A 23,806-nucleotide genomic window follows, 5' to 3' on the forward strand; every position below is an offset into this window, starting at 1 on the left:
AGCAGGTGGCCCTGTGTCTCCCACTTGCCCATAGAGGGTCTGCCATGCAGTAGGTGCTTACTACATACTAGAATAACATAAACATCCTAAGGCTCTCAGTAAACATGTTCTCTTCCTTGCTTTCCTGCACTAATTTACAGCAGGTGCTCAAGACATGCATGGTCACTGTCTTTACATCTAAGGTCTTGCAAATTGCATAATTCTGTTCTGTGTATGTAGCTGGTGTCTTATAAGTGCATGTTCTTTCCCCTTGTGCTGCAGCAGCTCTGGGTGCGCAGCCACTTCTCCCATATACAGTGTGTGCATCCTAAGTGCACATCCTCTCCCCTTGATTGGCAGCACCTCCATAAGTGCACCGGCCTTCCCCTGCATACAGCAGACGCCTATTAAGTGTCTGCTCTCCTCTCCTCTGTACACACAAGATGTTCATCACGCGCGCATTCCCTGCCTTCTTGTCAGGAGGTGCCAACAGAGCTCAGGCGGATGGGGCTTCCAAAGGGTCCCGGGATCCACCTCAGAGGCTCCGCCCCTGATTCTCTCTGGCCCCGCCGTGATCTGTTCTGGCCCCGCCCAGATCCTCTCTGGCCCCGCCCTCCCCGAGGCCCCGCTCATGCTAGCTCAGCTCACTTGTCTGGTTTGAGGTCCCGGTGCACGATGCCGTAGTTGTGCAGGTACTCGAGCGCCAACACCGTCTCGGCGAAGTACAGGCGGGCCATGTCCACGGGCAGCGGGCCCATGTTCTTCAAGAGCGTGGCGCAGTCGCCGCCTGGGAGAAGGGCGGATGTAGTCATGGGGCCCGGGCCAACGCCTCGCCCCCCGCCCCCCACCCCCAGATTATGCCCAATGGCTACGCATCCTCACTTTACTGCCTGCAAAGCGTCCCCAGTTTGTTCTGTCTCAGCAGGGAGGGTAGGGGAAGAGGGAAGGGGCGGACCCTACCTTCATTTATTTTTTATTATTTATTTATTTATTTATTCTTTTTTTTTTTTTTTTGAGACGGAGTCTCGCTCTGTTGCCCAGGCTGGAGTGCAATGGCGCGATCTCGGCTCACCGCAACCTCCGCCTCCCGGGTTCAAGCGAGTCTCCTGCTTCAGCCTCCAGAGTAGCTGAGATTACACGCGCACACCACCACACCCAGCTAACTTTTGTATTCTTAGTAGAGACGGGGTTTCACTATGTTGGCCAGGATGGTCTTGATCTCTTGACCTCGTGATCCACCTGCCTTGGCCTCCCAAAGTGCTGAGATTACAGGCGTGAGCCACCGCGCCTGGCCTATTTTTAAAATTTTTATTTATTTTATTGAGACAGAGTCTCACTCTGTTGCCCAGGCTAGAGTGCAGTGGCACAGTGTCGGCTCACTGCAACCTCCGCCTCCAGAGTTCAAGCGAATCTCCTGCTTCAGCCTCCAGAGTAGCTGGGACTATAGGCGTGAACAGGGGTTTCGCCATGTTGCTCAGGCTGGTCTCGAAGTCCTGACCCCAAGGGATCAGCCCACTTTGGCCTCCCAAAGTGCTGGGACTACAGGCATGAGCCAGCGTGCCAAGCTGAGACCCTGCCTTCTGATTCTCCCCAGCAGGGCAACAATTACTGCATAGTCTCTTTCCCTGTACACAGCTGGTGTTTCCTAAGTGCAGGTTTGCTCTCTCGCCTGGGAGTACTTTGGTAATAGTGCTTTCCCTGCCTGAACCATACATCTCCCTGCTTTCACTTCTGGCCTCCAGGCCTCTGCCCATCAGTTCCCCCAACCTAGGATGGCCACCCTCCTCTTGCCTCCAGGGTCCCATCCTCACACACTCCTGTCTGGGCTCCCCCAGCCCTGAACCCCCATCGCTGGGGTCCCTACCCCAGACTGGGGTTCCTGAGGGTCTCCCAAAGCAGGGTGAGATCTCAGAGAGAACAGAACAGACCTCAACTTGGTCTAAAAATTTTCTCCCAGGCATGGAGGGGTGAGCTCCCCATCGCTGGAGGCATGCAAGCCCCAGTGACCATACCTTCCACGTATTCCATGACCATACACAGGTGGCGCCGGGTCTCAAAGGAGCAGAACATGCTGACCACAAAGGGGTTCTCGGCAAAGGTGAGAATGTCACGTTCCACAAAGACCTGCTGGATCTGGTTACGCAGGATCAAGTTCTGTTTGTTGATCTTCTTGATGGCAAAGCGCTGCCGCGTGTCACGGTGCCGCACCAGGTAGACAGCCCTGGGGACAGGGGGCCAGGCTTGCTGGGACCAGAGATCGAGGCCCCAGCAGGCACTGCAGTTCAGCTTGAGCCCAGATCCCAACCTGCCTGGCCTTTGCCTGTGCTGTGCCCTCTGCCTGGGCCACCCTTTCTTCTTACCTGGTCTCCCTCCCAGAGCAGCCACCCTTGGGTTTAAGCTGCCATTGCTGGGGGTCATATAAATGGGCTGTACATGGCCCTTGTATATTGGCCTCTAGGCTGTATGTTTCTTTTATTTTTATTTTATCTTATTTTACGTTTTTAGAGATAGCGCCTCACTCTGTTGCCCAGGCTGGAGCGCAGTCATGAGATCACGGCTCACTATAGTCTTGGCCACCCGCCCCGCCCAGGCTCAAATGATCCTCCCACATCAGAAGCCTGGCTAATGTTTACATTTTTTGTAAAGATGGCGTCTCGCTATGTTGCAGAGGCTAGTCTCAAACTCCTGGTCTCAAGTGACCTTCCCACCTCGGCCTTCCAAAGTGCTGGGATTATAGGTGAGAGCCACTGCACCTGGCTGCTTGTGTATTTCTTTCTCTCTTTCTCTCTCTCTCTCTTTCTTTTTAGACGGTCTCACTCTGTCACCCAGGCTGGAGTGCAGTGGGGCGATCTCGGCTCACTGCAACCTCTGCCTCCTGGGTTCAGGTGATCCTCCAACTTCAGCCTCCCAAGTAGCTGGAATTACAGGCATGTGCCATTATGCCCAGCTAATTATTATATTTTTAGTGGAGATGGGGTTTTGCCATGTTGCCCAGGCTGGTCTCGAACTCCTAGCCTCAAGCGATCCTCCTACCTCGGCCTCCCAAAGTGCCTCCACACCCAGTCCAGCTCTTTTAAAAGCCTGCTAGCACCAAGCTCAAATTTTTAACCATCCATTTGTTCTACACACAGCCCAAATAAGCAAAATTTTAGCCACTGAGAGCCTGTTTGCTTTGCAGACTCATGAAACTGCACCCACTATCTCTGAGTCATGGGTAAGATGAACTTTGTGGATTTCAAGACCCTAAGCTGCTACTGCCCTACAGGACTCTGACCCAGAGACTCAGTGCCCGTGCTGTTGAACAACATCACTTAGACAGGTAAGCCCTCTCTCTGATTCCTGTCTACCCGGGGAGTTCCCTTGCCAGCCTCTCCCTCTCGATGGTGACTCCTGGAACCTCAGCCTCCAAAGGGCTTATGCTCTGCGGGACTTCCCTTGTATGCAAGCCTGCCATTCAAAGCAGCACCTAAATAAAACGCACTGCGTGCTACTCCCACTGGGTGGGCATCTATTTCCTTGATCAGCCCCCAAGCTCCTAGAATGCCCTACACCTGGGGCAGGTAAAGGCCTGGCTCGTGGACAGAGCACACGTGATTAAGGCCTGGCTTGTGGACAGAGCACACGTGAGGCCGTAACCTTACTATGGCATGTCTCCACTTCCCCCTCCAGTCCTTAGGTGCCCTCTCTGCCAATTCAGGGGTGAACGTGTGAGCCCTGCTAGGGTGGGAGGGGGACGCAGGAGCTGCCTGGGCCTCCATCATCCCCTCAGGCATCTGTGAAATGGGTCTATGCAGGACTCAGGGACTCACCCATAGGCTCCGTTGCTAATGAGTTTGATGGTCTCAAAGTCGCTTTCGCATGGCTTCCTCCTTGACTGGCCGACCAGGGCACGGCTCTGGGGGACGGGAAGGGCTCAGGGTCCCGTCCCACTGCAGAGCTGGCCAGGCTTCTCCCGCCCCCAATCCCAAACCACTGGTCCTAGTGCCTGATGCTACCTCCTCCCCTGTCCAAACTTCTCCAACTCAGCTTCTGACTTTCTGTACTTGTTTGCTCACAGCTGTGCCCTCCTCCTGGAAAACTCTTATACATCCTGCAAAACTCACCTTTCCGGTGCCCCTCCAGCACTGCCCCCACCCAACTTCCAAGGCGTGGCAGTCCCACATGCTGTCACCTTGCCTCCAAAGTCACCGATGCTAATTAAGCTACATGCAAGACCTCAGCAAACCCAGCCCTTTCTGCGGGTGCCTGGTCCACTCTGGAAAGAACAAGATGGGCGGGGGCCCCCAGCCTCTGCTACTCACCTCCGGGGACTCAGGTGCTGGGGGCTGTTCTTCTTCAAGGTGACTCAGTGGCACCATCTCTGCAAGATGAGGGAGGAGCCTCAGCTGGAGCCTCCCCGCCTCACCCTGCATCACCCAGCAATTTCCTGAGGCCTCTAGATTTCTCACCCTAGGCTGGGGATGCGGTGCCTCCTCTTTTCAGCTCCCATGACACTGTCATGAAGCCACACCGGGGAGGCTGGATGAAGCAATGACGGAGGAACCTTCTAGAAGGGCCAGTGGGCTGCCCTGGCTCTGAAGTGCTCAGTTATGATCACACTCAGGCTCTGAGCCTTGAACCTGTGAACACGGAATGTGACGCAGGCCCCCTGGGTGTCAGCTCCTAACATCTTCCTCAGCTCAGGATGCAGTCCAGGTGGAGGGTTCAGTATGTTCTTGCCCCAGGCCTTGGCAGAGGGGCAGCCCCTAGCGAATGCCTGGCAAACATGGTCCAGTCACAGACCACATGTGATCTGGCCTTAGGTATACCTGGGTTTGATTCCCTGCTCAGCCTTATCTGCCTGGAGCCTCAGTTTCCCCAGTTTCATTTTTTATTAGTATGATTATTTAATTTAATTTATTTATTTATTAGAGATGGAGTCTCGCTCTGTCACCCAGGCTGGAGTGCAGTGGTGTGATCTCGGCTCACTGCAACCTTTGCCTCTTGGGTTCAAATGATTCTCCTGTCTCAGCCTCCCAAGTTGCTGGGATTACAGGTGTGTGCCCCCACGCCCAGCTAATTTTATATTTTTATTTTTATTTTTTTGAGACAAAGTCTCGCCCTGTCGCCCAGGCTGGAATGCAATGTCGCGATCTCGGCTCACTGCAACCTCTGCCTCCAGGGTTCAAATGATTCTCCTGCCTCAGTCTCCCCAGTAGCTGAGATTACAGGCGCACGCCACCACACTTGGCTAATTTTTGTATCTTTAGCAGAGACAGGGTTTCTCCATGTTGGTCAGAATGGTTTCGAACTCGCAACCTCAGGTGATCCGCCCGCCTCGGCCTCCCAAAGTGCTGGGATTACAGGTATAAGCCACTGTGCCCAGCCTAATTTTTGTATTTTTAGTAGAGACAGGGTTTTACCACGTTGGCCAGGTTCGTCTGAAACTCCTGACCTCAGGTGATCCACCCGCCTTGGCCTCCCAAAGTGCTGGGATTACAGGCGTGAGCTGCTGCACCAGGCCAAGTATGATTATTTCAGAGACAGGCTTTGCTCTGTCACCCAGGCTGGAGTGCAATGGTGCCATCACAGCTCACTGCAGCCTCAGCCTCCTAAACTCAAGCGATCCTCCCACCTCAGCCTCTCAAGTAGGTGGGACTACAGGCATTCACCACCACACCTGGCTAATTTTTAAAAATACTTTTTGTAGAGTTGGGGTCTTGCTATGTTGCCCAGGCTGGAGTGCAGTGGTGCAATCATAGCTCACTGCAGCCTCAAATCCCTGGACTCAAGCAATCTTCCCACTTCAGTCCCACAAGTAGCTAGGACTACAGGCATGTGCCATCACACCTGGCTAATTGTTTTGTTTTTTTTTAATAGAGACAGAGTCTCACTATGTTGCCCAAGCTGGTCTCAAACTCCTGGCTTCAAGTGATCCTCCTGCCTTGGCCTCCCAAAGTGCTGGGATTACAAGTGTGAGCTACCATGCCTGGCTTCCCCAGCTTTAAATGGGGACAGTGGCAGCTCAGTCCCACTCCAGGTATGGTCCAATCTCAGGGTCTCTGCCTATGCTGTTACCCTTGCCTGTTTCACTCTTTCCCTTGGATCTGCAACCTGATCACGTCCTGCCCTCCAGGCCTCAGTTTGAACACTACCTCCTCCCAGAGCCTCCCCTGGCTACTGCTGGACCAGGCTAGGTCCAAGTTTAATGCTACAGCTTTCGCTTCCTCTTATCCTGGCTATTTGTGGAAATGTTGTTTTGTTTTGTTTTTTTCTCTTTTTGAGACAGGGTCTGGCTTTGTCACCCAGGCTGGAGGACAGTGGTGTGATCATAGCTCACTGCAGTCACAACCTGCCAAGCTCAAGCAATCGTCCCACCTTAGCCTCCTGAGTAGCTGGGACTACAGGCACGCACTACTACACCCAGCTACATCTTTTTTTTTTTTTTTTGAAATGTAGGCTCACTCTGTCACCCAGGCTGGAGTGTAGTGGTGCGATGTTGGCTCACTGCAACCTCTGTCTCCTGAATTCAAGCGATTCTCTTGCCTCAGCCTCCCAAGTAGCTGGGATTTACAGGCACCTGCCACCACACCCGGCTAATACTTGTTTTTAGTAGAGATGGAGTTTCCCCATGTTGGCCAGGCTAGTCTTGAACTCCTGAGCTCAAGTAATCCGCCCACTTCAGTCTCATGAAGTGCTGCGATTATGGGATTACAGGCGTGAGTCACTGCACCTGGCTGGCTGTGGGAGTTTTTTTTTGTTTTGTTTTATTTTGAGACAGAGTCCCGCCTGTCGCCTAGGCTGGAATGCAGTGGTGTGATTTCGGCTCACTGCAACCTCCACCTCCAGGGTTCAAATGTTTCTCCTGCCTCAGCCTCCCCAGTAGCTGGGATTACAGGCACACACCACCACACCTGGCTAATTTTTGTAACTTTAGTAGAGACAGGGTTTCACCATGTTGTCCAGGCTGGTCTTGAACTCCTGACCTTGTGATCCACCCACCTTGGCCTCCCAAAAGTGCTAGGATTACAGGCATGAGCCACCGCGCCCGGACGGCTGTGGGAGTTTTTGACCGTCTTCTTCTATTTTTTTTTTTTTTTTTGAGACGGAGCCTCACTCTGTCGCCCAGGCTGGAGTGCAGTAGCATGATCTCGGCTCACTGCAAGCTCCGCCTCCCGGGTTCATGCCATTCTCCTGCCTCAGCCTCCCGAGTAGCTGGGACTATAGGTGCCCACCACCGTGCCCGGCCAATTTTTTGTATTTTTTTAGTAGAGACGGGACTTCACCATGTTAGCCAGGATGGTCTCGATCTCCTGACCTCAGGTGATCCGCCCGCCTCGGCCTCCCAAAGTGCTGGGATTACAGGCGTGAGCCACCGCGCCCGGCCCCAGCTGTCTTCTTCTTACCTACGGGTTGTCCTGTTTGACTCCAAGTCCACTTTCTGGGCCATAGTAAAGGCCACAGAAATTAATAAAGCCATTTGTGAATTTGCAGGACAAAGGGAAGGCCACTGCTAACACTGGTCCCCAGGCTTCCGGCCATCTTCATGTGGCATTTGAGGACACTGAGGCCCCTGGGCCCCAAAAGATCAGTGGGTCTCAGCAATTCCCACAGGCGACCAAAGAGCAAGGTCACAGAGAGACAAAGAACAGTGTGGTGGTTCTGGAATCGGATGGGCCTGGGTTTGAATCCTGGCTTCATCTGCCCTTTTGTTTTTTTTTGAGACAGGTCTCGCTCTGTTGCCCAGGTTGGAGTGCAGGGGTGCGATCTCAGGTCACTGCAACCTCCATCTCCTAAGTTCAAGCAATTCTTGTGACTCAGCCTCCCGAGTAGCTGGGATTATAGGCATGCGCCACCACACTTAGCTAATTTTTATATTTTTAGTAGAGAGGGGGTTTCACCACGTTGACCAGGCTGGTCTCGAACTCCTGGCCTCAAGTGATCTGTCCGCCTCAGCCTCCCAAAGTGCTGGTATTAAAGGTGTGAGCCACCGTGCCTGGCCTCCATCCGGCCTTTCCCAGCCTTGGTTTCCTCTTCCCATCCCGGCTTACCCTCCAGGGGGTCCTTGGCCAGGCCCAGCTGCCCAATGATGTACTGTGGAAGGTCAGTCTTAATGCCTTGGCCCTCCCGCGCATGGCCCTCCGCCGCCTCCAGCAGGTGGTAAAACTCCTCAGGGTCAAACTCCTAGGGGCACAGGAGGGCTGGTCACCCGGGGCTTGGTTCCACCTGCAGGCCTCTGCACATGCTGTTCCCTCTGCCTGGAGCACCCTTCCCAGCTCACCCCCTGGGTCTCCGCTCCCGATCCCTCCTCAGGGAAGCCCATGCTAGCCCGGCGGCACCCTGCGTTCCTCTCAAAGCCCTACACGATGGCAACTGTCACTTGTATTTCGGCAGGACTGTCGTGGTCCCAATCTCAGTTCTGCCCGGATCCCAAGTTGGCTGTACAAAAATAAACTTACCAGACACTCCAGCAGCCGAGCTGGCCGCGAGATGATGATTAGCAGTTTCCGGACAAGCTGGACGATGAAGCTGACCTCCTCACTGTCCGAGCGCTCATGGGCCTGGGGGAGGTGGGTCGTGGCATTACCCAGAGGTCCTCAGCACCATCTGGCCCGGGGACCCCCTTCGCTCCACGTCCCACTGCATGCAAAACCTCAACATGCGAAAAACCACGCACATCCTGCAGAAGCCGCTCCAGCTTCTCCTGCATCTCTAGGAAGTAGCGGGAGGTGACGAGGTTCTCGCCAGACTTGGCCAGGCAGTCTCGGGCCAGCTCGATGATCTGGTGGTGGATGAAGCCCAAGACGCCATCAGCCAGCGCCAGCCGGGCGCCAGGCGCGTAGGCCGTCAGGAACTCCTGCAGACGGCCCTCCATCTGTGCTGTGGCCTGGGTGGGGTGAGACGGGGCGACCTGGTCAAGGGTGGGGCTGGAGTGACACGCACAGAAGGGGGCAGGAGAGGCACGGTTGGGGAGAAAGGAGATGGGGCGATGGGGGCGATGGGGTGGGAGGGCTGGGGCAGGAGGAACAACATGTTTCAGTGGAAAGGGAGGGAAAGACAGAAATGAACAGACTGGCAAGGGGGACACAGCCAGGAAGACAGAGTTCCATGGAGGGACAGCAATGTGGAGAGAAGCGCAGGGGCTGGTCCAGCCGCCAGGCACTGCCCACCTTGGGGAACCTCTCCCGGTACACATGGTTCATCATGACAATCTCATTGTCGAAGGTCCCCGTTGCGCGGCCCGGGCTGAAAGGAAGACAGCTGGCTTGTGATATGGGACCTCAGACCAACCCCAGGGGAGGATGTCGGGGCTCTGAGCCAGGGTTGAGGGACAAGAATCAGAGGCTAGGGTGGAGGAGGAGCCACAACTTGGGCCTCCACACCAGCCCAGGGAGGGGCCGGGGCTAGGGCCAGAGGTCGAGGCCCACCTGAGACTGCGAGAGCGGGGGCGGAGGCGGGGTGACCGGCCGCCTTCCTCATCAAGCACATTCTCTGAGCTGCGGAAGTGCTTGGACAGGAAGTGCAGCTCGTCTGGCGTCGGCTGGAAGGGAAGCTGGTGGAGACGTTCCCGGGAGGATGAGCTTGACTGGTAGAGAGTGGTGGGGATTAGAGTCATGAGTTCACCGTCAGTGGTGTGGCCAGGACCCCAGCACCACCCCTCAAGGGCCAGGCTGTCTGCTGGTCATCAGATGGCCATCAGATGGTAACATTCTTTCTCCTGTCTGGTTCCTATGCATCCCTCAAAACCCTAGCTCTGATGCCCTCTCCTCCAGGAAGTCCTCCCTGTCTGTACCCCTGGGCAGCTCCAAGTCCCCCTCTGGCCAGGCCCTGACCCCATAGACTGGGGATATCTGTATCTCCCCGACTGGGGGCTATTTTGGGGTCAAGGCTGGGTCTTCTCAGGGGACCCTGCATTTTCCAGAATGGGGCATGCATGGAGGAAGTAGCTAGTATGGTTGTTGACCGCACAACTACCCAACACCTTGAAGAAAACACACAAAGATGTGTCCCCCCCAACCCGGCATCTGCCTGTCCATCTGCCAAGGTGGGGCTATGGGTACCGAGAGGGTGGAGCTGGGTGTGTTGGTTCCATAGCCGGAAGATGGGAGAGACGCGAGGGACCATCTTCTGCCGTCTGCCCTGGAGAGGGGAACAAGAACAAATGGAAGGAAGGCCTGGCCCCTGTGGTTTGTGGGGACTAAAAGCAGACACTGTGGCCAGCATATTCTGGCCCTGTCATAGGAAGGATCTCCTGAAAATAACCAAGAACAGAGACACAGGCTGACCAAGTCTACTGCATGCTCTCTCTCTCTTCAGGTACCTACCTTTTCCAGGAAGCCCCCCGTGACTCCAGCTGCCTCTGTGTCCCCTGTCAAAGCTTCAACCTCTGAGCTGTAGCTTCTGGGGCACACATTGGCCACCCCCCACCAAACGGAGGACTCCCCAGGGGCTCAGGGCCAGTCGCCCATTTGCAACCACACCCTCAGCCCGCAGCGCAGAGCATACACACAGCAGGTGCTTAATGAATGTTGCTGTATGAATAAATAAATGAAATGCAAGCATCTGGCACATGACAGGCACTCAATCAGCTCTTGTTAAGTGAATGAATGAATGATTTCTTTAGTGAGTTAATGATTCTTAGGGCTATATCCCCCCACGACCACCCACCCCCTGGGCTGGTTGAAATTACCTGTCTGTACGTGGGATGTGGCTGCAAGATGGCATGCATTTGTCAGGGATGGGAGCCAGAGGGGGAGACCACCACCAGATTGGCCAGGGGAGGGGAAAAGGTGAATGAAATGAATGAGGGGCCAGGTCTAGCCCCCGAGCACGTGCCCCTGCCCAACCCCTGCCCGTGGTGCCCGCACTGTCTCCCAAAGCCGGCAATCACTCACCTCCGGGCAAAGGGGAAATTGAGGGCAGAGACAGCCGAGAAATTCCGAGGACTATCCAAGGGGCTGCTGCCTGCTGAGGAGGAGGCGGGGAAACTGAGTCAGCGGGGCAGAGGCAGGACACAGCACCCGCTGGCTGCTCCCACACTCACCTGTTGGGACTGACAGTGGCGACAGGGGGCGGGAGAGGGTCGGGGAGGGCGTTCCTACCACCAAGCTCTTGCGGTTCCCGCTGCGGCAGCTGTGGGGGGAAAAGGGGACAGGGTAGGTGGCTGCCCAGGGCCCTGCACTAAGCCACCTGCCCAGCCTAAATCACACAGGCAGCCCGTTCTGGAGAAGGATGGGATGTTGGACATGGCCACTCCCACTCTGCCCCCAGGTGGGCTCCCCCATGGCCCTTAGCCAGGTCTTCAAGGCCCAGGAGGAGTCACCCCTTGACTAACATTCCTTATTATTGAAACTACTGCTGGCCAGGCATGGTGGCGCATGCCTGTAACCCCAGTGCTTCGGGAGGCCAAGGTGGGAGGATCCTCTGAAGCTAGGAGTTCAAGACCAGCCTGGGCAATATAGCGAGACCCCGTCTCTATACAAAATTAAAAAATTAGCTGGCTGTGGTGATGCACGCCTGTAGTCCCAGCTACTCAGGAGGCTGAGGCAAGAGGATCGCTTGAGCCTCAGGAGGTCAAGGCTGCAGTAAGCCATGATCGTGCCACGGCACTCCAGCCTAGGTGACAGAACAAGGCCCGCTCTCTTAAAAAAACAAAAACAAGGCTGGGCACAGTGGCTCATCCCTGTAATTCCAGTACTTTGGGAGGCCAAGGTGGGTGGATCACTTGAGATCAGGAGTTCGAGACCAGCCTGATCAACACGGAGGAACCCTGTCTCTACTAAAAATACAAAATTAGCTGGACGTGGTGATGCATGCTTGTAATCCCAGCTACTTGGGAGGCTAAGGCAGGAGAATCGCTTGAACCCGAGAGGTGGAGGTTGTGGTGAGCCAAGATCGCACCATTGCACTCCAGCCTGGGCAACAAGAGTGAAACTTCGTCTCAAAAAAATGAAACAAAACAAAACAAAACACCCAAAAATTAGACAGGCAAGGTGGTGGACACTTGTAATCCCAGCTACTGAGGAGGTTGGGGCAGAGAATCGCTTGAACCCAGGAGGTGGAGGTTGCGGTGAGTTGAGATAGCGCCATTGCACTCCAGCCTGGGTGACATGAGTGAAACTTCGTCTCAAAAACAGTAACAAAAACAAACACAAACTATTGGCAGTGTTGTTATTAACAGCAATGGCATGAAGTGCTTCTAGCCTGATGGTGGACACTACATATGGCCAGGAGCCCCCGGCCCAGCTTTTCACGGTTCTGTGTTACAGTCCCACCCCCACACCTTTCCCTGCACCATGGCTACTGCCAGCAGCACCAGCAAATCACGTGGACCAACCACAACCTGGAGCCCAGATATGGGCTGAGACACCCCATTCTACACATCCCTACTAAAGCCCCTGCTCCCAACTCTTGACAACCCTCCTTCTTCCCAAGATGCCCCTAAAATGCCAGTGCGACCCAACTAGAAACCCTAAATGCAATCTCTTTCACAGTCCTGTCTGTTCTGCTGAACTTTTGCCCACATGTTTTCCTCTTTCCATCCCCGTTCCCTTCTGGCCACCAGATCCCTGGCCCAGGTCTCTCACACCCTGCCTGGCCTCTTCTCCCACCTGAGCCCTAGCCTCAGCCCACACCTTGACAGAAGGAAGTTGGGAGTGACACCATCTCCCGCCCCACCAGAGCAGTCGCCCGGCAACAGCTCTGCTCCACCAGAGCATCAGCCCACACACCCCAAGCCGCCAACACAGCTCAGCGGTGGGAGAACCTCACGGGGAGGGAGAGATGAAGTCTCGGGGCCTCTGAGGTGCAGAAATGGGGTCCCAGGCAGAATGCTCAGAGCAGGTCAATGCATGGGAGAACAAGCATACGATCATCAAAGGACATAGGTGACAAGGTGGACAGGGAGAAGAGGCCCAGCCTGTCTACGTCTCCACGTATGGCTGCCCCTTGAGCCTCAGTTTCCCCATCTCTACCTTGAAGGATGAAACCTACTACATCCAGTGCTCAGCTCTGGGCCGGACTCGGGTACATATGCTGTTGTCTTTGCCTCCACAAGGCTCACAGGGCCTGGCTCACGCTGGGAGGGCAGGCAATGCTTCCTGAGCGAATTACATCCCCAATATGTGCCAAGCCCAACAAGCCCCAGAGTTGGGAGCGACCAGTTGAACCCATTTCCCAGACTGGGAAACTGACACCACAGATGTCAATAGTTACAGTGATTGTCTCCCAGCCTGAGCTGCAGAAGCAAAAGTGAAACCTGCAGGTTTCTGCAAAACTTCCTGCCAACCCCTCAATGCATGCTCACCTGGCTGTCTCCGCATCCTCTCCCAGCCCCTCACCTGGTTCCTCGCCCCCACACTGCACCACCAGCACCCTCCCTCCCCGATCCTGCTGTATCACTTGCTGCTTCCAAAAGCATTTGGGAAAAACACTGAGTTGCCCTCCCTCCTGTTCTTGGGCGAGGTCTTCTTGAAAACACGGCCAAGTGTGAGGCCTCAAAGGAGAACCAAGCATCATCTGTTCACTTCCCAAGCATCTATGCAGGGCCGACTCTTTGTTCAACTCTTCCTGGAGGAGATCCAGGACCTCGAGAAGTTGCCATTTGGGAACCATCCTCTCTTGGTACCCAGGACACAACAGAGAGACTGTGGCAGAAAGCAGGGGCCTGAAGCCAGCCTCCTGCACCTCATCCCTCTGGTACCCATATCCCCCCCTCCAATGCTCCCCACGATCTTGGAGGGAAGTTTAAGCCCTGGACTCAGCATTCAAGGTCTTTTGGTAGCTGGTCCCACCGCCCAGACTTTGCCCCAGTCCAGCACCAATGAAAAACCCAAGCACAGAGAGGTTAAGGAGCTACTTGAGGTCACACAGCCTGGTAGTGGCTGAGTCGAAATTTGAACCCAGGTCCGGTAGAATCCACAGCCCTCATTTATCCTCTCTGCTTTTCAAAAGAGGACACTGAGACTCCAAGAGAGATGAGGCTTTGGAGGGGGTTAACCTCAATTATCTGGACTCCTGACACCCCACCCAAATGCCAGCCTCGTGCAGTAAATATTTGCTTCTGAGCCAACATTTCTGCTGAATGGGCCCCCAGGGACAGATCAGCCTCAGTTTTTCCAAGAAGTTCCTCCCTGGTTCTGCACAGCCCTGGACACTCGGGTTCAAATCCTAGCTCAGTCTCAACTCACTCCTGTCTGTCACCACCCCAGCTGCGACGCTGGCGGACAGACACCCCAGTACAGGGAACGAGGGGCGAAAGGAGGGTGCCAGGGACCCCAGGGGACACCTCGATCCACAGGCGTCCTCCCCCCTTCCCAATGCTGCCACAGACAGACACTCGCCGTGGTCCCCGCCACGCGGCCAGGACACACTTCTGGCAACTCCTGTTTGCTCGGCTGGCCGCCGAGCCTTCGCCGGCGCCGTGCCCCCTACCTCTTGGAGCGCTGCAGCAGCGCGCCTTTGGCCAGGCGGCTGCGATGGCCGGGAGCCGCCACCGCCGTCCAGTAGCTGGGGTCGGACATGCTGCTTCCCTTTGTGCCGCCGCCGCCGCCCGAGGCCGGGAAGGCGCGGGGGCGCAGCCGGCGGCGGCGGGGCGCGAACCTCGGCGGTGGGATCGGCCCCGGGAGCCCCGCGGAGCCGGACAGGGAGGGGGGCGCACAGGGCTGCGGGGTTGCGGGGGGCGGCGAGAAGGAAGCGCGCGCCCCCGAGCGCGGCCTGGAACTCCGCCCAGGCGAGTGCGGGGGCGGGGCCGTTGGGGGCGGGGCCTGCAGGAAGGCGGAGCGAGCGACGCGGAAGCGAGGCCCTGGGACCCGCGTGCGGGCGAGTGGGCGGGGCGCTGCCATGGCCGCGGGCGGAGAGGCGGAGCGTTGCTAGGGCCGCGGGCGGCTGAGGCCGGGCGTTGCTACGACCGCGGGCGGCGGGGGCGGGGAGTTGGCAGCACCTTAACCTCGAGCCAGGGACAGGCATTTTGGCTCCTTTCTGCTAAAATGTAAATCTAATTACTCCCTCCTTTTCCTCTCTCCCGGGGCACTGACCCCTTCTCAGTGCGGCACCCAAGACCCACCCAGCGTCCTGGCCTGGCTCATGCTACCACGCCCACCCTGGCCCCACTGCTTGGAATCTAGCCTGGCAAGACAGCGTCCTCTCCTCTGAAAAACCAGCTTTCGTGTCTGTCTGGCTCTGTTTTCCCCAGGTTGGGGACTCCTTGGGGTCCCAGCAGCTCCCAGCACCGGAATGGCACAGAGGGTGTGTTTGGCAAATTGAGTCGGGGCGTCTGACATGCTCTGCCTCTGTGTGGCGGGAAAGGCCATCAGCCCTGCCTCAATTAGGAATAAGCCACCTGATTAAACTCCAGCGTCAGTCTCCTCAACTGTGAAATTGGAGGAAAACTGGACTGACAGTGAGGATTACACAAATCAGATGTAAGGGGGCGCTTCCAAGGGCACCTGGTATATGTTCCATATCTATATATAATTTATAAACGATAGCATCAGGCTAACTTCCAGGCCTCTGTTTCCCCATGCATAACATCCCCCGTATTGAAAATCTGAGACACAGAGCCTGCTACAGGGCTGAGGGTACAGTATGTGTTCACTATGGAAGCCACTATGGAAGCAGAAGTGTCTCCCACTGTAGGGACTGAATTAATGCTTCCTCCTGTCATGACAGCCCAGGCAAGTCAGGGGCAGTGTCATCATGAGGGGTGCCCCTTCCTGGGCCCCAGGACACTTTGGGACCCAGTCCAGGCCCGATGCTGGAGCCCGGGCTTCATATCTAAAGAGACGATTTTTTTTTTCTTTCTTTTGAGACAGAGTTTCGCTCTACTTGCCCAGGCTGGAATGCAATGGCGCAATCTCAGCTCACTGTAGCCTCCGCCTCCTGGGTTCAAGCGATTCTCCTGCGTCAGCCTCCCAATTAGCTGGGATCACAGGCGTGAGCCACTATACCCAGCCTCCATCTGGCTTTTCCCAGCCTTGGTTTAAAACCAGCCTGGGTGACGCCAAGTGTGGTGGAGTGCAGTGGCGCCATGTCGGCTCACTGCAACCCCCGCCTTCCTGGATTCAAGCGATTCTCCTGTCTCAGCCTTCTGAATAGCTGGCATTACAGGTGTGCACCACCACGCCCAGCTAATTTTTCGTATTAGTAGAAACGGAGTTTCACCATGTTGGCCAGGCAACTCAAACTCCTGACCTCAGGTGATCCGCCTGCCTTGGCCGCCCAAAGTGCCAGCATTACAGGTGTGAGCCCCCGTGCCCAGCCAACAGGAAACAATTCAATGAGCAAGATAATTTCGGCTGGGCCTGGTGGCTCATGCCTGTAATCCCAGCACTTTGGGAGGCCAAAGCAGGTGGATCACCTGAGGTCAGGAGTTTGAGATCAGCCTGGCCAACATGGTGAAATCCAGTCTTACTAAAAATACAAAATTAGCTGAGTGTGGTGGCACGTGCCTATAATCCCAACTACTTGGGAGGCTGAAGCAGGAGAATTGCTTGAACCCAGGAGGTGAAGGTTGCAGTGAGCTGAGGTAGCGCCACTGCACTCCAGCCTGGGCAACACGAGCAAAACTCTATCTCAAAAAAATAAATAAATAAAAATATGAAAGAACTAGCTGGGCATGGTGGCGCGTGCCTGTATTCCCAGGTGCTCAGGAGGCTGAGGCAGGAGAATCACTTGTACCCAGGAGGTGGTGGTTGCAGTGGACTGAGATCTCACCAGTGCACTCCAGCCTGGGTGACAGAGTGAGACTCCGTCTCAAAAAAAGAAAAAGAAAAAAAAAAAAAGAAAGAAAGAAAAAGATAATTTCAAACACCAAGGCTGAGAAGGGAAAAGAAAGGACAGAACATTGCAAGGGGCGACTTTAGCCATGAGGCCTCTCAGAGGAGGTAACACTGCAGCCAGCCAGAAATGGAGGAGGAAGGAGCTGGCTATGCAGAAAGCGCATCCCAGGCAAAGGGCACAGCTCTCTGAGGCAGCACTGAGGGCAAAATGCCAGAGGGGCTGACCACATGAGCCTTGTGGGCTGCAGGGAAGAGTGCAATTTTATTGTAGGAGCAATGGGGAGCCATGGAGGGTGCTTGAGCAGAGAAGGGGTGTGATCTGGACTATGTTTGTAAACCCCCTTGTGTCTGCTATGGGGAGGAGACTGTTGGGGGACAGGAATAAAGGTAGCAGGAGGCCAGTAAGGGGCTGGGACAATGTCTGGGAGGGGAATATTGAAGCTATGGGGAAAAATGGGTGGGTTTGGGAGTGTTGAGACCAGGGGAGATGGTGGTTTTGAGACCACCAGAGATGGTAATGAGGATGGGAGTGGTCACCTATGACCCCCAGGTATGCAGCCCAAGCCTCGTGTGGGCTACAGAGTCTCCTGAGTCTGGCTGGGGACCCAAGTGAGGATGGGGCCACAGTCTCCACTTGCTGTCACTACGTGCTGAGCCACCCCATATGCACGGGGACACACCTTTGCATACGCACACACGGCGCTGCCCCCTCGTCCCCAGCCACAGCTATACCCAGTAACACTTACACACCCCCTATTACATACACCCACTGCCCTGACATCTGTAGCAGGGAGAGAACCTTCTCCCATGCGCACTTGGCCTCAGTTTCCCCCTCTGCAAAACAGGGCTGCAGCTAACAATCCAGAGAGCCTGCTGCCACGGTGAAGGCCTTCCATGAAAGGCTGGCTGAGCCACTGATCTCTGGTGTCAGTCCACTGCTCCCCAGATTATTCCCTTGCCCTGCTCACAAACCCTCCATGGCTCCCTATTGCTCTTACAGCAAAACCGCATTCCCGGGTGAATCCCTCTCCCAGGGGTCATATCCTAGCCCTGTCCCTGACAAACTCTGTGACATTGGCATTTGACTCTCCCTGCCTGTGCTGTGACTGTAAATGCCCAAAGTCTCAGGCACCCCTCTTCACCGGCCCCTTTTTAGTGGGACTACCCCAGCGCTTCCCACCTGCCCATATATCTGTGTCAAAGTCTCAGACACCCCTCTTCACCGGCCCCTTTTTAGTGGGACTACCCCAGCGCTTCCCACCTGCCCATATATCTGTGCCCCTCCCAGCACCACACTCTATGGCTCCTAGTGCCCTAGGTAGAAAATCCACATCCTTCCTGCCCTTGGCATTTGAGGCTCCAGAAGGAATGTGTCTCTAACGATGCTGTTCCTGCCTGGAACAGCCACTTTGTCTATAAGCGCCCAACTCATCGCCTTCTTCAACACCACCCCCAACCCCCAATGCCATCACCACCACAAGGACAGCCCTCCCAGATACTGCCCATTCATCTAAGCCACATGCATTAACTGAGCACCTGCTGTATACACCCTGGGGCTGCCCTGAGGCTACAACATGACCAGGACAGATAAGGTATGGTCCCAGAGAGGCTGTCAAACCTCTGGGTGAGAAAAATAACTGGATAATCACACAAGACAATGTGGAAATTGAATCTCTGGGGTTGGCTGGGTGCCGTGGCTCATGCCTGTAATTCCAACACTTTGGGAGGCTGAGATGGGCAGATCGCTTGAACTCAGGAGTTCGAGACCAGTCTGGCCAACATGGTGAAACCCCGTCTCTACTAAAAATACAAAATTAGCCAGGTGTGGTGGCGCATGCCTGTAATCCCAGCTACTTGGGAGGCTGAGGCAGGAGAACTGCTTGAACCCAGGAGGCGGAGGTTGCAGTGAGCTGAGATCGCACTACTGCACTCCAGCCTGGGTGGTAGAACAAGACTGTCTCAAAAAAAAAAAAAAAAAAGAAACAAAGAAAAAAGAAAATCCCTGAGGTCTGGATAGGGAAATGGACAGGTATAATGCATGTGATACTCCATGTTTGTGGGGCCTGGAAGGAGGGGGTGGTTGGGGAAAGCTTCCCATCTGAGGCTGAGGCCTTGATGAGGATGTGACGGAATAAAAAAGGAGGGAATGGAGTTCTGGGTAGTGGGGACAGCAGGTGCAAAGGCCCTGAGGCTGGACCAGCCTGCATTCTGGAGGATCAGCCCAGGAAGCCATGTGGCTGGAGCCAAGTGAGCAGTGGGGAGATGGATAGAGTGGAGGCAGGGAAGTTGCAAGGCCAGGCACGATGGCTCACGCCTGTAATCCCAGCACTATGGGAAGCCAAGGCGGGTGGATCACCTGAAGTCAGGAATTCGAGACCAGCCTGGCCAACATGGTGAAACCCCATCTTTACTAAAAATACAAAAAATTATCCGGGAGTGGTGGCAGACGCCTGTAATCCCAGCTACTCACGAGCCTGAGGCAGGAGAATAACTTGAATTCGGGAGGCGGAGGTTGCAGTGAGCCAAGATCGTGCCACTTCACTGCACCCTGTGCAACAAGAAAAGAAGAAAACTCTGTCTCAAACAAACCAATAAAACATCCAAATGTTAGCTGGGTGTGGTGGTGCATGCCTGTAATCCCAGCTACTCGACAGGGTGAGGCAGGAGACTCGCTTGAATCCAGGAGGCGGAGGTCGCTGTGAGCAGAGATCACACCACTGCACCCCAGCCTGGGCAACAAAGCGAGACTGTCTCACAAAAAAAAAAAAAAAAAAAAAAAAGAGGCAGGGGAGTTGCAGAGGCTGGACCCTGTTGGGACAATTATGAGCTTATTCCTAGGATGCTTGGAACATGGCAGGCAGGGACCCAGTTCCCTGCCAGGGACCCATTCCCCCTGGCTGGCCCAAGGCAATGTGGCTTTGCTGCCCCCTGGTGGTGAGTCAGGCAGCCTGGTGGGCTTTCACAGCCCCAGACACTTCCTCCCTTCCCTTCCAGTTAAAACTGGTCAAATCTGCTCAGTGGCCTCCAATACAAGGGTCCCTCCCTTCATCACATCCTCACCTGGGATGGAAGCCAAGGATTTAGACAGAGTCAGATCTGGCCTGAAACCTTCCTAGGATGCTCCCGATAATACATTCTGAGGTCCTGTGCCCCCATTTTCTTCATAAATGGGGGTGATGGCAGTCTCTGCTTCCCATTGGATGCCTCAACTTGGTCCTGGATGTTGTCCTAGCCACCTCCTTCTCTCTGGCCACTCCATTCCTGGCCCCAGCAGACCTTTCTCCCCTCAAGGCAGCCACAGAGGCTTAAAAAATATCTCGGGAGTGGGGGGTGGGTGCAGAGTGGCTTATGCCTGTAATCCTAGCACTTTGGGAAGCCAAGGCAGGAGGATCACCTGAGGTCAGGAGTTCAAGACCAGCCTGGCCAATATAGTGAAACGCCACCTCTACTAAAAATACAAATATTAGGCCGGGCTCGGTGGTTCATGCTTGTAATCCTAGCACTTTGAGAGGCCAAGGCAGGAGAATCACTTGAGGTCAGGAGTTCGAGACCAGCCTAGCCAACATGGTGAAACTCCATCTCTACTGAAAATACAAAAATCAGCTGGGAGTGTTGGCATGCGCCTGTAATCCCAGCTACTAGGTAGGCTGAGGCAGGAGAATTACTTGAACCCAGGAGGCGGAGGTTGCAGTGAGCCGAGATGGCACCACTGGACTCCAGCCTGGACAACAGAGCAAGACCCCTTCTCAAACAAATAAATAAACAAACAAAAAATTAGCTAGGCATAGAGGCACACTGGTAGTCTCAGCTACTCGGAGGCTGAAGCAGAAGAATCACTTGAACCCAGGAGGCTGAGGTTGCAGTGAGCCAAGATCGTGCCACTGCAGTCCAACCTGGGTGACAAAGTGAGACTCTGTCTCAAAAAACAAAAACAAAAACAAAAAACCCACCACTTCAGTCCTGCCACAGGACCTTTGCACATGCAGTACCCACTGCCTGGTGCCAATCTTCCCTTAGCTGTGCCCAGGCCTTGGCTCAAACATCACCTCCCCAAGAGGTCCCTGTCTGAATGTATCTTGTTTATCTATTCGTTTTATCACTGAATTCCCCAACTGGACTGAGAAGCCATTGATGGAGGGACTATGTTTTCTTTATAGCAATGCCTTTAGCACCTGGATCTCAGTAGGTATCTCATAGTGCTTGGTGCCCGAATGAAGCTACCTCCCTGTTGCCCAGCACGCAAATGTGGGCTCCATATTGTTCTCTCTTCTCCCCATTAAAGGTCTGTGGATGGCCTGCTGTGTGGCTTATACCTGTAATCCCAGCACTTTGGGAGGCTGAGGCAGGTGGATCACTTGAGATCAGGGGTTTGGAAACAGCCTGGCCAGCATGGTGAAACCCCATCTCTACTAAAATACAAAAGTTAGCTGGATGTGGTGGTAGGTGCTTGTAGTCCCAGTTACTTGGGAGGCTACAGCAGGAAAATTGCTTGAACCCGGGAGGTGGAGGTTGCAGTAAGCTGAGATTGCGCCACTGCACTCCAGCCTAGGGGACAGAACAAGACTCTGCCTCAAAAAAAAAAAAAAAAAAAAAAAAGGCTGTGAAAAGATTTAAGCAGCTCATTCATACTGAAGTGTAAATGGTTGATGGGCCACATAATTCTAATAGACACCATTGACCTCACATCTGTCCCTCCCTAAATGTCCCTCCTCCAAACCATCAGAGGAGCTCACAAAACTCCCTCCTGTCCTGAAACCTGGCCAGTCACAGAGTCAACCAACTGGCCAGTCAAACCCTCAACAGACCTGGTGGCAAAACTGTCCCTGACGCTTGGCCCCCAGAGGACGGACTGAATCAAAAACTGGCATCTCCTCTCTGAGTCTCAGTTTTCTTAATTGGGAAGTGGGGAGCAGGAAGGGCTTATGGAGCGCTCAGTCATGCTGGTTCTTTTCTCCCAGCGCCACTTAGGTTAAGCTCAATTCACAGCGCTCTCGTTGGTGGCCTCTCAGCCTTGGGTGTGCGTGTGTGTTTAGAGGGAGGAGCTTTCTCCCTGAGGTCACCACCCAGGAGTCCAGGCCGATTCAGCAGGGAGTGCCCTGAGCAGCTTGGGAATCCAGCACCTGTCTTGGGAAAGTCCTTGGGCAACAGCTTAAGTTCTTCCCTTGGCTTGGCCACCTGTCAGATGCTGGCCTGGCTGAAAATGGAATTTTCCCATTAACCCCCTAGAACGGATCGCAGTGCCATTATGCGGAGGGGTAAACTGAGGTCCAGAGAGGTGGTCACCAACCTACAGTACCTTAGGGAGAGTGATGATTCTGGCGGGTTTCCAAGGCTCTGGGGTGCCGGGGCGATGTCTGCGACCCGCCCACACGCGCTGTCACTTACCTCCAGGGGTGCAGGCCCAAGGAGGGGCTACAGGGGCTGCAGGGGCTGCTGGGACCCAGCAGAGACGGGCTCTGGCTGCTCGGAGACAGACTGCAAAGAAAGAGGCCGGGGACGGTGAACCTGGTGGCCGCCCCTTCGCGTGGCCGAATCCGGATCTCCGGATGGCGGCTGTGGTTCCCTCAGGGAGTAGGGGCCCAAGACCGGGGATTCTGGGTTCAGCTCAGGCCGTGAGGGCGGGGCCAGACCGATGGCCCGGGAGGACTCCCCGGAGGCGGCGATGCGTTTCTGGGCGACACGAACAGAGACGTGGGGGGAGGGTGGTTGTCATCCTGTCCTCCCTGCACCACCCCACACCCCCGCCCTGCCCCACACTCACTCGAGGGTCAGCGCCGGGATGTGCAGCTTGTCCCTACGGGACTTCATGCCGAGGCCGAGGTCGCGTCTGTGCGGCCGGGTATCGACGCCCCCTTGGTGGCCCCCGGAAGCCCTAATCGTGGCGCGATCGGACCGACGGACGGACACACGGACGCAGGGACAGACGCCTGGCGGGTGCGGCGGACTCGACGCGGGGGCTGGGCCGCTGGGGGCCGGGCTGGCTCCGCCTCGGGGCGGGGCTCGGAGCTCCGCACCTGCGCGCAGGCCGGGCCCAGCAGCGAGGGTCGCGCAGCCGGATGGCGGAGCCGCGGGTGCCGCCCCGTCTGCTGCAGGGACGCCGAGGCCGCCGGGTCGGGAGCCCCCGAGCTGCGTCCCGGAAGGGAAGGGCGGTCACTGGCTCCGCGGTCGGCGCGATTGCTCCATGGCCTGACCCCGCCTCTCCCCGCCCTGGCCCGGCCTCAGCTCTTGCCCCAGCCCTGGGGCTCTCTGGGAGCCAGGATCTGAGCGCAGTCCGCTCCAACTCCCCAACGCAGCATCCCGGCCAGCCGCTCAGCACTGACGTCCTAACCCGCTCGGGTCTCCGCATCCCCGCGCACACTAGAGGCTCTGATCACACCTCCAGTCCCTGGCTTCCAGCTGTTCCCTCTGCCAGGAAGGTCGTCCCCCTCACCCATATACGAGTCCAGCCCCACCAGCCCCTCCTCCGCCAAGCTGTCCCTGCACCGCCACCAGCCCTGTCCTCCCTCCCTCTCAGCGGAAACCCCACGGTCTGGGGGTGTCTGTGTCTCACTCTGGCCCTCTAGAGGCCCCGGTGGGCCCAGTGGGGCACAGGGAAGGTGGCAGGGAGTGGACATCCCTTGTGGAGTCTTTGGCTCTGTCCTGCCCCAAAGTCCAGGGCTTTGCCCTCTGCAGTCCTCATTGATTGACGGTCCAACACTGCCCACAGCTTGGGCCAAGGTTGGAAACAGTGCCCGCTCTTGGGGCAATGTCCGAGTCCCCGGGCAACCCCCAACCACTGGGGCCTTCAAGCACCTCCCCACCGACTGCATCATCCCCACTGGAACAGGAGCAGATGGCCTGGGCTTGGGGGCCACTCTGACCCCATTCCCAGGACCTCCTCCTTCTCCTGTCCTTCCACCTCACCTCCACTCACCCCACTCAGCTACCCTTGTCTTCATGCTGTTCTTCTAATGCCAAGTGTGCTGGCACCCCAGAAACTTTGTCCACGCTGTTCCTGCTGCCTGGAATGCCATTCTCCCCAGACTCCCCCCCTGCCAGCTCCTCCTCTTCTTCCAAATCTAAACTCAAAG

The 23,806-nt window shown here is 55.7% G+C and overlaps 1 protein-coding gene across 17 annotated transcripts in view; it reads right to left on the minus strand.

The window, feature by feature from the left end:
• Positions 1–23,806, minus strand: part of MAST3 (microtubule associated serine/threonine kinase 3) — a 55,394-nt gene that overhangs the window by 20,664 nt on the left and 10,924 nt on the right. For 4 of the 17 annotated variants that reach the window (XM_007995771.3, XM_073016800.1, XM_037992218.2 and 1 more), the window contains exons 1-14: positions 14,392–14,714; positions 11,003–11,091; positions 10,854–10,926; positions 10,649–10,669; positions 10,020–10,098; positions 9,387–9,544; positions 9,129–9,204; positions 8,636–8,845; positions 8,418–8,519; positions 8,010–8,142; positions 4,281–4,339; positions 3,789–3,874; positions 1,992–2,200; positions 628–766 (exon numbers count right to left, since the gene is read on the minus strand). In XM_007995771.3, the coding sequence (XP_007993962.3) occupies positions 628–766; positions 1,992–2,200; positions 3,789–3,874; positions 4,281–4,339; positions 8,010–8,142; positions 8,418–8,519; positions 8,636–8,845; positions 9,129–9,204; positions 9,387–9,544; positions 10,020–10,098; positions 10,649–10,669; positions 10,854–10,926; positions 11,003–11,091; positions 14,392–14,480 (1,523 nt within the window). In that variant the 5' untranslated portion in view covers positions 14,481–14,714. Of the gene's footprint in view, positions 1–627; positions 767–1,991; positions 2,201–3,788; positions 3,875–4,280; positions 4,340–8,009; positions 8,143–8,417; positions 8,520–8,635; positions 8,846–9,128; positions 9,205–9,386; positions 9,545–10,019; positions 10,099–10,648; positions 10,670–10,853; positions 10,927–11,002; positions 11,092–14,391; positions 14,715–22,121; positions 22,212–22,497; positions 22,858–23,806 lie in introns of those variants that run through there. The other 13 variants (XM_073016802.1, XM_007995768.3, XM_073016797.1 and 10 more) reach the window with 8 other exon arrangements.

The sequence above is a fragment of the Chlorocebus sabaeus genome, chromosome 6, assembly GCF_047675955.1.
Source record: "Chlorocebus sabaeus isolate Y175 chromosome 6, mChlSab1.0.hap1, whole genome shotgun sequence".
In the NCBI taxonomy this organism is placed as follows: Eukaryota; Metazoa; Chordata; class Mammalia; order Primates; family Cercopithecidae; genus Chlorocebus; species Chlorocebus sabaeus.